At 45.0% G+C, this 13693-nt stretch overlaps 1 protein-coding gene across 3 annotated transcripts in view; it reads left to right on the plus strand.

Moving 5' to 3' along the window:
* The window catches only part of TP53BP2 (tumor protein p53 binding protein 2), a 63037-nt gene extending 50918 nt beyond the window's left edge, over positions 1–12119 (plus strand). For all 3 annotated transcript variants that reach the window (XM_044289077.1, XM_044289076.1, XM_044289078.1), the window contains exons 18-19: positions 9866–10065; positions 11591–12119. In XM_044289077.1, the coding sequence (XP_044145012.1) occupies positions 9866–10065; positions 11591–11632 (242 nt within the window). In that variant the 3' untranslated portion in view covers positions 11633–12119. The remainder of the gene's footprint in view (positions 1–9865; positions 10066–11590) is intronic.
* Positions 12120–13693: the final 1574 nt, after the last annotated feature.

Genomic DNA, 13693 nt, shown 5'->3' on the forward strand with positions numbered 1-13693 from the left:
CGATTATTCATAAAGAGAACAAAGATCCTCTAAATTGTGGTAGTTATCGCCCAATCTCCCTCCTTAACACGGACGTAAAGTGGTGGGCTAAGATATTGGCTCAGCGAATTCAGCGGATTCTCCCCGATATCATCCATAGGGAGCAGGTTGGGTTTGTCTCTGGCAGACAGGGGAACGAAAATACCGTCCGCCTCCTTCACCTCATGAATTGGGCACGGAGCACTTCAACTCCGCTAGCCTTGCTCAGTACAGACGCGGAAAAGGCCTTTGACAGGGTCAGTTGGCAGTACATGTCTGCGGCACTGTCAAAATTTGGCTTCCCTGATCAGTTTATCGCGGCTATTTTCTCTTTATACTCGTCCCCCTCTGCCAGAGTCAAAGTCAACGGCACTCTTTCCCCTGCCTTTGCCATATCCAATGGCACTAGACAGGGATGCCCCCTCTCCCCGTCCCTTTTTGTCATAGTTATGGAAACGCTGCTATGCAAGATTAGACAAGACCCCGCAATTGAAGGCATCAAGATGGGCTCTTGTATGCATACCACCGCGGCATTTGCCGATGATCTATTGATTATGACCACCAACCCCACGATTTCTTTCCCTCGGCTCCACTATCTGTTCGAAGAGTTCGGGTGGATATCTAACTTCAAGATTAATTATAGCAAATCCATGGCCCTGAATGTTTCATGCAATTCATATGTAGTCAAGGACCTTAAACGCGCCACCTCCTTTGCTTGGGCCCCCCGTGATATTAAGTTTCTAGGGATACGAATCTCGGCTAACCAAGATGACCTATTTAGTCTGAATTATGGCCCCCTACTCAAAGATATTAGAACACATCTACAGTCCCTTAAACTCCCCTTCATCTCCTGGATGGGAAGGAAGAACTTCCTTAAAGCCTTCATTGTACCCAAACTTCTATATTTAATTCAGACACTACCAATTTGGCTACCCCGCTCCTTTTTTATGGAAATACGCCGTGTGTTCTCTTTGTTCATGTGGGCGGGCAAGTCCTCTAGGATAGCGTACTCAATATTGACAAGAGAAAAGAGATTTGGGGGCTTTGGTATGCCCGACATCCAAACTTATTACACAGCGTCGCTCCTGAACAGGTGCTTTTCTCTCCTCTCACGCCAACCCCCGAATCTTTGCGTACAACTGGAACGTGCTCTTCTCACCTACAAAGAAGGACTTATCCTATGGGGAATCCGCACATGCACCCCGAATAACGCGTTTGCCTCTCCCATTTGGAAAGGTATGTTGGTGGAATGGGCCAAACTGTATAAATCCCGAGACATCAGATTTCCTAATATCCACCTCCCCCTACATCTACTACAGAACTATATCCACCCCGATATACTCAGACCCTCCGGAGTCTGGAGCATACTATCTGACCTTACCTTACAAGATATAGCTTCCACGTCTGGGGACTTGGCATGGGACAAGATTCAGGTTCTGCCAAAGGTTAAAGCCCTCTCCTTCCTTTCTATTGGGGCCTTTAGCCGAGATGTTAAAGCCCTCAAGCTACCTTCCCCCACTGATGATACACCTACTTGGCTAGAAAAGAAGCTTTGTGTTCCCGAGTTACCGAAAAAGCCCCTCTCGACACTCTACAGGGAGCTGCTCTCTTCTGCTCCTCCAGCACTGCACTTTATGTCTGCCTGGGAAAAGGAGCTCACAATCCAACTGACTGAGCCGGAGAAGGCCTTTATCTTAGCCCATTCACATGGCTTCAACCGATGCATCAAAATTCAGGAGAATTCCTACAAGTTACTGACCCGCTGGTACAAAACGCCAGAATTCCTACATAGGCTCAACCCTGACATTCCATCGCAGTGCTGGAGGTGTGGAACAGAAGTCGGCTCTTTGTCACATATATGGTGGTCTTGTAGTAAAATTCGCCCCTTTTGGTCTCAAATAGAGAACACAATTAACCGGATATGTGCCTCTAAGGTACGTCTGGATGCGAAACTAGTACTCCTCTGGTGTCCCAACGATTCCCTTACTCCTGCCAAAGCAGACCTCCCGACCATGCTTCTCTGGAAGAATGACTCACCACCCTCAATGTTAATGTGGACCGAGAAAACAGATCAACTGTTTAGATTTGAGGAATTAGCCCATTGGGAAACTCGCACACGTCCCAAATTTCTCAAACTGTGGCGACCATGGGAGAAATACCGCAACCCCGAGTGAATTGGAAGAACTCCCTCTCCTCCTCTACCCACCCAATTCTACCCCTTCTCCCAACCCCCCACCCTCCAATCTTGTCTGTGTCTTTTCTTTCATTCGTTGTTACTAAATTGTTTATACTCACTATGTTAGTAGATCTGACATGGTCTGTGAGAATATTGGCACCCATTATACTGCTGCCATCTGCGAATGGCTTTATATTGATGCATGATTTTTTGTCCAGACCATATGCACTCTCAATAAAAAGAGTTTTGGTTAAGAATATAACTACTATAATACTGCCCCCTATGTACAGGAATATAACTACTATAATACTGCCCCCTATGTACAGGAATAAACCTACTATAATACTGCCCCCTATGTACAGGAATATAACTACTATAATACTGCCTCCTATGTACAGGAATATAACTACTATAATACTGCTCCAATGTACAAGAATATAACTACTATAATACTGCCCCCTATGTACAGGAATATAACTACTATAATACTGCTCCAATGTACAAGAATATAACTACTATAATACTGCCTCCTATGTACAGGAATATAACTACTATAATACTGCCTCCTATGTACAAGAATATAACTTCTATAATACTGCCTCCTATATACAAGAATATAACTACTATAATACCGCCCCTATGTACAAGAATATAACTACTATAATACTGCTCCTATCTACAAGAATATAACTACTATAATACTGCTCCTATGTACAAGAATATAACTACTATAATACTGCTCCTATGTACAAGAATATAACTACTATAATACTGCTCCTATGTACAAGAATATAACTACTATAATACTGCTCCTATGTACAAGAATATAACTACTATAATACTGCTCCTATGTACAAGAATATAACTACTATAATACTGCCTCCTATCTACAAGAATATAACTACTATAATACTGCCTCCTATGTACAGGAATATAACTACTATAATACTGCTTCCTCTGTACAAGAATATAACTACTATAATACTGCTTCCTCTGTACAAGAATATAACTACTATAATACTGCCTCCTATGTACAAGAATATAACTACTATAATACTGCTCCTATGTACAAGAATTTAACTACTATAATACTGCTCCTATGTACAAGAATTTAACTACTATAATACTGCTCCTATGTACAAGGATATAACTACTATAATACTGCTCCTATGTATAAGAATATAACTACTATAATACTGCTCCTATGTACAAGAATATAACTACTATAATACTGCTCCTATGTATAAGAATATAACTACTATAATACTGCTCCTATGTACAAGAATATAACTACTATAATACTGCTCCTATGTACAAGAATAGAACTACTATAGGGGGCGGAGCCTAGCCACGCTGCTGAATGGCCGCACGAGCTTGAGCTCCTCCAGCAATCCGGCTCATTTGCCCTAATTAAGCCTATAATTTTGCCTTATTATGGGGAAACCTGGCAAGGACAAGGTTAGAGGAAGTGCAGAGACGACCCCGCGACATTCCAAACAGTCCGAGATGGAGAAGTTTCTCCAGAAAACGCCGAGGCTTGTGGCACAGAAAGGCCCCAATATGGCGGAATCTGTTGCGCATGACTCCGATATAGGAGACCTCTCCGATGCATGCAGCGGCTCCGATATCTCGGACAGGAGGCCCAGAGAACCACCTATGTCAGAGCGGACTCTCCGACGTGTCCTGGAATCCGCCCTTTCACCGATTAAACAGGATCTTTCTGATATAAAGGATGACCTGAGGCATCTAGGCCAGAGGGTGGTCGCGTTAGAGGAAGCGCAAGAATCTATCATATCTTATGAAAGTAAAGCATCGGAGGTGCTGGCGGCTCATAAGGCTTTACTGAATGAGGCTTTCTTAAAGCTTGAAGACCAGGAGAACCGCAGCCGAAGGCGCAACATCCGAATCCGCGGCCTACCTGAATCGATTGCGGCTGAGGCCCTACCAACAGTGGCGCGCGAAATTTTCTCCATGTTGCTGGATCCTGACAGAGCGGCGGGAATTGTGGTGGAGCGAATACACAGGGCGCTGCGCCCCAGGCCTAAGCCACAAGAACCTCCACGCGACGTCATCTGCGGCCTATTAAGCTACGTGGATACTGCGGCCCTCTTGAAAAAAACAAAGAGAGATGGATGTACTGGAGTATTAAGGCACACCATTTCAGATGTACCAAGATCTGGCGCCATCCAGCGAAGCCCCTCCTGGATGTCCTGAGGAAAACATCTACGCCATTTCGGTGGCTATACCCCTTCGGACTTGCTGTCTCCAGAAACGGTAAAGTACTCACCATACGATCTCCTGCTGATCTCGCTTCGGTCTGGAACTCGCTGGATGTCCCTCCGGTGGATATTCCTTCATGGTTGCCGGCCGACCAAGATGGCCCCCTACCTGCTCCACCACGTGTCTCGGCCTGGCAGAAGGCCTCATCAGGCAGACCGGAGCGCCCGGGTAGAGGCAAGATGGAGATGGCCCCCACCTGATTTACGTCATTTTTAGTATAAGTTTGGAGGCCTGCGGTGTCACTTTTTTCACCGGGCTTAGAGATGTCTGCTTTTCATCCTCCAGTTTAAATATGGCTAGAGGAGCACCTGGCTTCTTTTCCTGTTTTTTGGGCCTGGTTTGTTTGTTTGTTTTTCCACGTTTGCTGTTGGAATATGAGGTCACGAAAGAAGTGTAACGCTTCTTTATCTTATGCTGAACGTTATCTCTGAACTGAGAACTTTGTTCCCCACCTGAAGGGTAATGACCGGATCGTTACCGGTGCTGGACGCATTTTTTGTTGTTGGTCTCTTTTTGTAATAGACCATCGGGTGCTTTTCCTGCCCCCTCGCCAGTCCAACCCTGTCTTGGATGGTGATAGGTGAAGCACTCACTCCTTTTTGGATGTATGCTCTATCTGAGCTGGTTTATTGCCAGTTTAACATGTTGATTGTTGTTTTTCTTACTTTATTTTTTGTTTTCCCCTCCCCCCCTTTTCCTAATTTTCCTTATTCTGCTCATACATACTATGCGCTCTTTGACACTTTCATGGGTATATTGCGCTATTTCTCCTTTGAACATCTGCTGATATGTCTTCCATTGTAGTCGCCCCCCTAAATGTTCATGGGCTGAACGAGCCATGCAAAAGGTCTCAAACCATCTCTCTCCTCCTGAGGGATAAAGTCTCAGTGGCTTTTCTGCAGGAGACACATTTCAGAACAGGTAAAATCCCCAACCTCCCCCCTAAGAAATTTGTCCAGTGGTTTCATAGTACACATGACTCGGCCAGTAGAGGAGTTAGTGTGGCTATGCACAAAAATCTACCATTCAAGCACACCGCTACCTCAGCGGACCCTGAGGGACGGTACATTTTTGTAAAGGGTGTACTAGGCGACTCACCAGTTACATTTGCCAATCTGTATGCGCCTAATAGAGGCCAAGTACCATGGCTCGTTCAGACCCTTGATTTATTATCATCTTTCTCTGATGGACTGCTAGTTTTAGGGGGCGACTTCAATGTTGCCCTAGAACCGGCGGTGGACACCTCAGTGGGCAGACCTTCTGTGTCCTATAGGCTCTTGAAAAGGCTTGAAACCTCCCTGAGAAAATTGAAGGTCCGAGATGTTTGGCGCACTTTGAATCCCAGTGGCCGAGATGATACATATTATTCACATGCCAAGTCGTCCTTCCATAGATTAGATTATTTGTTCCTGTCTGACTCGCATATACGTAATGTCTCTGGGGCGCGGATTGGTAGTATCACATTGTCTGATCACGCTCCGGTTATCATTAACCTCTCCCTGTGTGGGCCACAAAGAAAAGAACGCTTATGGCGTCTCAATGACACCTTGATTTTGGATCCCACCCACGCTTGCAAAATCAAGGCTGTGATTTCCGAATTTTTGGAGCTTAACGATACGCCTGATTCCCCTCCTTCTCCCTCTATATTATGGGAATCCCATAAGGTAGTAATAAGGGGGGAACTTATCGCATTAGGGGCTCATGTGAAGAAGCAGAGGACGCAGGCCTTAGATGCTTTGCTAGCGGAGATTGCTCGCCTTGAATCCTCTCACAAGGAGTCACAGGCCAAGCGTTGTATGGCGGATCTTACTGAAGCTAGAGTGCGTTTAAAAAAAACCTATTAAATGTCACTTCTGCTAAGCTGATCCTACGCTCACGATTTAAAGCCTATGCGCATGGGGATAGAGGAAACAGACTGATGTCGGCGATTGCCAAGAAGCAGTTCTCTGACTCCTTTGTTTCCTCTATTAAGGACCCCAAAGGTAAAATGCACAAATCCACTCCAGATATTGCCAAGGCATTTTGCGCCTTCTATGAAGCTCTATACAACTTACCTTCCCCTGAAGGGGCCACTGCTGGTGATCTTTCAGAGGCCACAGATAAGTTTTTCCAGACTCTGGATCTTCCCTCTATATCCTCAACTAAGGCATCTCAACTAACTAGACCCATCACTGATTCTGAGATTCATAAGGTGCTCACGTCCATCCCTTCGGGCAAAAGCCCGGGCCCAGATGGTTTCTCCATCACTTATTACAAGTCCTTTAAGGATGTTTTAATTCCCCGCTTCAGGGATTTGTGCAACTACCTTCTTACTGGAGGCTCCCTAGCTCCTCACTCCTTGTTGGCGCACATCACTGTCCTGCATAAGGAGAATAAGGACCCGACTTGCTGCAGTGACTATAGGCCGATCTCTTTGCTTAATTGTGATGTGGTGGGCGAAGATCTTGGCTACCAGGCTTCAGGATGTTCTTCCTGACATTGTCCATGAAGAACAAGTAGGCTTTGTCCATGGCAGACAGGGGTCGGAAAATACGGTACGGCTTCTCCATCTTGTAAATTGGGCTAAAAGATCCTCTAAGCCCTTAGTGTTGGTGAGTACTGATGCGGAAAAGGCCTTCGACAGGGTCAGCTGGCACTATATGTCGCGGACCCTGTCGAAGTTTGGCCTCCCAGACCAATTCATTGCAGCCATTTATACTTTATATTCGTCCCCCTCTGCCAGGGTCAAAGTTAACGGCGCATTGTCGCCGCCATTTCGCATCACTAATGGGACGAGGCAGGGTTGCCCCCTCTCTCCTGCACTATTTATTTTAGTGATGGAGACCCTCCTGTGTAAAATAAGAGTGGACCCAGATATTAAAGGCCTTCAGATCGGTTCCTATACTCATGTTACTGCAGCATTCGCGGATGACCTTCTAGTCATGACCTCCAACCCTAAGGAGGCCTTGCCCAAACTATTGGACATATTCGAAGACTTTGGGTTTATATCCAATTTTAAAATTAACTATGGGAAATCCATGGCACTCAACATTTCCTGCCCACAAGCTGTGATTAATGCTCTTAAGCGTGCAACTCCATTCACTTGGGCCTCCAGGGACATTGCGTATTTGGGGACTCATATATCGGCCAATGTTCAGGATCTGGCTTCCCTTAACTATATACCGCTCCTGAAATCTGTACGCACGCATCTACAAAATTTGAAACTTCCATTTGTCTCCTGGGTAGGGAGAAAAAACTACCTTAAGACCTTTATTCTTCCCAAATTTCTGTATTTGCTGCAAACCCTCCCTATCTGGTTACCAAACTCATATTTCACTGAAGTGCGTAGAGTGTTTACACGCTTCCTATGGAATGGCAAATCGCCTCGTATAGCTTATTCTGTTCTCACAAGAGATAGGAAGTTTGGAGGTTTTGGGATGCCAGATGTGAAGCTTTATTACACTGCTGTGCAGCTCTGTAGGTGTGTAGCTATTATGTCTCGCCATTCTAACTCCCTTTGCTCCCGTCTTGAAAATGCACTATTTACAAGCCAAGAGCTACTTACTTTGTGGGGCATTAGGCCTATTTCGGCCAATCACTACTACTCCTCTCCGGTTTGGAAAGGTATGTTAGTGGAATGGTCCAAGATGGTTCAGTCTCAAATTTTTAGCTTTCCTAATCCCGGTATGCCACTTAACCTACTACAAAGCCACATTCACCCTGCTGTGTTAAAACCCCTCCAGGATTTGGTCTAAGCTCGCTGACATTTCTCTGCGGGATGTCCTTCTCCCGGATGGCAGTTTGAACTGGGATTCAGTAATGGAACTCCCTGAGGTCAAGGCTGCACCTTTTTTCCATTTAGCAAATTTCCGAAGGGATATTAGAAAGTGTATCGGACCTTTTTCGGGTAATAGCTCCCCCTCTTGGCTTGAAAAGAAGGTTTTGGCTACCAGGCCTCCCATAAGACCGCTATCTCAGATGTATAAAGAAATACTCTCCTCCCTACCCCCGGAGCTACGTTACGTGACCTCCTGGGAACGGGAGCTTTCCTTGTCCCTTACAGAGCCGGAGAGGGCGTTTATCCTGGCCCATTCACACGGCTTCAGTCGATGTGTGAGGATCCAGGAGAACTCCTTTAAGCTTCTCAGTAGGTGGTATAAGACACCTGAGTTTTTGCACAAACTAAACCCGGAGGTCCCTGAATTGTGTTGGAGATGTGGCTCAGGCACTGGCTCTCTGTCACATATTTGGTAGCTCTGCCATAAGATTCAACCGTTTTGGAAATCAATTGAGGCATTAGTCAACCAAATATGAAATACTAAGATATCATTGGACGCTAAGCTCGTTCTATTATGGTGCCCCAATAGCTCTCTCACCCCCGCTAAACATGATCTTCCAACGATGCTGCTTACAGCGGCTAAATTACTCATCCCCTTTCTGTGGAAGAATGATTCCCCGCCGACTCTTCTCATGTGGACTGACAAGGTGGACCAGATCTACCGTTTTGAAGAGCTAGCGCATTGGGAGAATAACTCACGCTCTCGATTCTTAAAATTGTGGTCTCCATGGAAAGCTCATAGAAACTTTGCATAATAGAGCAGAAGTTCTTTCACTTCCATGTTTTCCTTCCCTCCCCCCCTGATTGTCCCTCCCCCCCTCTCTTTCCCCTTTTTACTTGATATCAGTTATTGATCATTGGCGATGATAGCTTGTAATGTTTACTCATGTCATGTATGCTTGATTGCCATCTGAAGCCTTATTGTCATCATTGAAATGTCATGTGTGGGCTCCGGCCTTGATTTTTCTTTCAATAAAAAGAAATATGGTTAAGAATATAACTACTATAATACTGCTCCTATGTACAAGAATATAACTACTATAATACTGCCTCCTATGTACAAGAATATAACTACTATAATACTGCTCCTATGTACAAGAATATAACTACTATAATACTGCCTCCTATGTACAAGAATATAACTACTATAATACTGCCTCCTATGTACAAGAATATAACTACTATAATACTGCCTCCTATGTACAAGAATATAACTACTATAATACTGCTCCTATGTACAAGAATATAACTACTATAATACTGCCTCCTATGTACAAGAATATAACTACTATAATACTGCCTCCTATGTACAAGAATATAACTACTATAATACTTCCTCCTATGTACAAGAATATAACTACTATAATACTGCCTCCTATGTACAAGAATATTTGCCTCTTATGAAGCATGCTGTCGTTGTGACTGTTCATGTCTAACGACGTACTTTGCAGGTTTCCCTGTGCGGTTTGGTTGTGGGTAGGTCACCCGCACACCCTTGTGCTGCAGTTATTCTAGACTGTTGGTGGATCCGCTCACATTAGTTTTGAGGCTAACTGTGTGTGATGTGTGTGCAGGTGTTCAGGAGAAGATGGGCATCATGAACCGCGGTGTCATCTACGCCTTATGGGGCTATGAGGCAGAAAACGATGACGAGCTGACCCTGAAGGAAGGGGACTGCATGACGGTTCTGCGCAGGGAGGACGACAATGAAACAGATTGGTGGTGGGCTCGCTTACAGGACAAGGAAGGATACGTCCCACGTAATCTACTCGGGGTAAGTACTACTCCCATCATACCTGAAATTTTAGATTCTCTTACATTTGCATAGAAACAGAATCTGTAGTGCTGAGGGGCAGCACATGGTGTTATTCTGCCTCCTCCTAGGAAAACCCCATCTCCCCCAAAGAGGACATAATAGCTGATCAGTTAAAGGGGTATTCCGGCAAGTAGAAGTTATCCCCTATCCACAGGAAAGGGGATAAGCATCAGATCGTGGGGTTCCTACCTCTGGGACCCCGTACCCTCTGCTGCCCCCGTGAAATGACCAGAGCAGCCGGTCACACATTCATGCAGCCGCTTCATTCATTTCTTTAGGAGTTCCGGAGATGGCAGAGTGCAGCGCTCACCCATCTCCGGAACTCCCATAGAAATGAATGAAGCGACCGTGCACATGTGCAACTGACCACATCGGTCGTTTCAGGGGAGCTGCGGTGCCCCCGTTCTTGTGATCAATGGCGGTCCCAGCAGTAGGACCCCCCACCGCTCTGATAGTTATCCCCTTTCCTGAGGATAGGGAATAGCTTTTACCTACCTAAATGCTACTTTAAAGGGGTTCTCCAGAAATTAAAAATGGTATTATACTTAAAGGGAACCTGTCACCAGGATTTTGTGTATAGAGCTGAGGACATGGGTTGCTAGATGGCCGCTAGCACATCCGCAATACCCAGTCCCCATAGCTCTGTGTGCTTTTGGGTATTGCGGATGTGCTAGCGGCCATCTAGCAACCCATGTCCTCAGCTCTATACCCAAAATCCTGGTGACAGGTTCCCTTTAAATATTATTTTATAATAAATTCACAAATACCTTTCATTACTTTGAATGGCTTGTTTTGCCTAGGGAGCGATTATTAGGAGAAATAAAATGGCCACCATCCTATCAGTACACACGGAACCTGTCCTAATCACACAGCAGGACAAGTTACTTCACACTGAGCTAAAGAGCTGCCTCATCCTCCTCTCTGCTCTACTTGTCAGGGATTATGATCCTGAATACAGGTGAATCTGTGTGGGAATGGAGATGATGATGAGGAGGGTGAGGTGTGGCTAATGAGCAGCAGTCTCCATTACCACAGTCCGTCCTGTCCGTCCTCTCTGTACTTCATGTCTCCTCATGAACTAAATTCCCCAGAGATTCAGCTAAAGTTCTTATGTGTATTCAGGATCATAATTCCTGGCAAGTAGAGAGGAGGATGAGGCAGCTCTTTACCTCAGTGTTGTAAAGTAACTCATCCTGCTGTGATTAGGACAGGTTTTGTGTGAACTAATAGGACGGCGGCCATTTTATTTCTCCTGATTGCTTCCCATACAAAACGAGCCATTATAACTAATGAAAGGTATTTGAGAATATATTTATAATAAAGTAATTAAGTATTTTCATTTTCTTAATTCCCGGAGAACCCCTTTAAGGTGAAGCTCCGGACATGTAACAGCTATTGGAGAGTACTGAGCAGGGGGTCCCCTCTATGCTTCATGTATGCTCTATAGCCGAAGTAATTTTCATTATGTTTGTGTCTTTCACAGCTGTACCCAAGAATCAAACCAAGACAGAGAACTTTGGCGTAAACGTAACGCCTGGAGTCAATATTCATTCCTCCACGTGTCGCCTTCTCCAAAAGAAATGAAGGATTTCAGCTTTTAGACTCAAGTATTTGAATGGATTTACACAGCAACTCTTGATATTAATGGGACAGGCCTCCCGGAAACCGTGGCGCCCCCTGGAGGCCGGCTCTGTAATGTTCATTCTCCATCATACGATGAGATCTGGCCGCATCTTGTAGCACATTCAGATTATGGACTTTATATTTTCTATGGACATCTTGAATTCATATTTTTTTTTTTTCTTCACTAATATCACTCTTATACGGTTGGTGACGCATAGATTTAGGTATTTTACTAAAAACATTGTTATATTTATTTTACCAGTAGCTTAGACATGGTAAACTGCAAGGAAGAAAAAAAAAAAAAAGTTTTAATAAAAATGTCTCGCTGTAATGTGTGAAACATAAACTGGATGAGATGAAAATCAGTAAAGCTTCCGGGTTTCAGTGTCTTTCCAGATTTCTTTGTACAAAGGACGTTTATAAGGGTGGCAATTACTGGCGCTTAATCGGGGTGGTGGCAGAAACACGTGTCGCACTGGTTTAGTTCTAGGCAGAACGGCAGGGTAGTGTGAGTGTCAGACGTTATCTATTTTTCCATTGTGTGTATTTTTAAGAACCCTTTTATATCCCCCCCCCCCCCCCTCCCCTGACTTCTTAAATGCCACAAATCTGAATTGTTTTTCTGCAAGGCAACTGGCTGCAGCAGGAGCCCTCCCCCACTGCTCTGCTCCTGTCACCACGAAATGCAAGGTGTTATTAGTGATTGATGGCATTCTCTGTGTAAGTGTGTATACAGACATAGCTGTTAGTCACTGATAGTTGTACACAGGGAGGTGTTATCGGTGATAGCCATCTCTGTATACACACTTACACAGAGAATGCCGTCAGTCACTGATAGTTGTAGACAGAGGAGGTGTTATCCGTGATAGCATTCTCTGTGTAAGGCTCATGGACATGAACTTTTTTTTTTTTCTATGTCCGTTCTGTTTTCTTTACCCGTATGCGTAACCATTTACTTCAATGGGGCCCAAAAAAAACGGAATTGACTGTGTGCGCATTCTGTGTCTGCATGGCCGTTTCGCAAAAGGATAGAACATGTCCTAGTATTCTCCGCATTACGGACAAGGATAGGACTGTTCTATTAGGGGTCGGCCTTTCCTTTCTGCTAAATGCAGAATGAACACGGCCGGTATCCGTGTGCATGAGCCCTAAGTGTGTATACAGAGATGGCTGTCAGTCACTGATTAAACCTCTTCTGTGGGGCCCCCAAAGTGCACCCTTGTTCACTTTGGTGGGGCCCCGTTCTAGTTACTTCTGGGAACCGCACCTATCTGACATTGGTAGTGTATCACTAGAATATGCCACCAATGTGTGAGGCTGGTTTCACACTAGTCGGATAGTGCTGCGTGCCCACTGGACACCATGAATGGCAACCACCGGGAATGTTAGAATTCGGCCGGACAGATGTTGCTGCACGCCATTTATGCTCGGGAGTGGCCGGATCCCTGCTGGTTCCCATTATAGTCAATGGGCTTCTTTGGTGAATGGGAGGATCTGTAGAAATCCGGCAGGCTGTTTCAGCAGAGAAATTATTACTCACAAAAAGTGATGCCACAACTTATCTACTACCCCTCCCTGCACAATGACCTCTGCAACGCTCACAGGGCATGCCCACAACACTTTCTCCCATAGAAGTCAACATTTCCAATCTACACTTTACAGCAGCCACATGGACCACAGGGAAGCAAATCTCTGCTGTTAACAGCAGCTCAGGCAAGATGGCCGCCCCGAAAAAAAAAAAAAAAATCTACAAAAATAGCATAAAAAATTGTTTCAGTACCTTGTTTTAATTAGTTAAAAAAAAAAAAAAAAAAAAAAGAATTCCTTAGCGGAGGGCCTGTCTGTCATGGACCAGGGCTGCAGATTTATCTGCTGTAACTCGCCCCCTCCCCATCGTCAAAGTTCTGGCACCTCTGTGCCGTGACCTGTTGGGGGTAGTAGTTTTTTGAAGACTGTTAGACCA

The sequence above is a fragment of the Bufo gargarizans genome, chromosome 4 (genome assembly GCF_014858855.1).
Source record: "Bufo gargarizans isolate SCDJY-AF-19 chromosome 4, ASM1485885v1, whole genome shotgun sequence".
Classification (NCBI taxonomy): domain Eukaryota; kingdom Metazoa; phylum Chordata; class Amphibia; order Anura; family Bufonidae; genus Bufo; species Bufo gargarizans.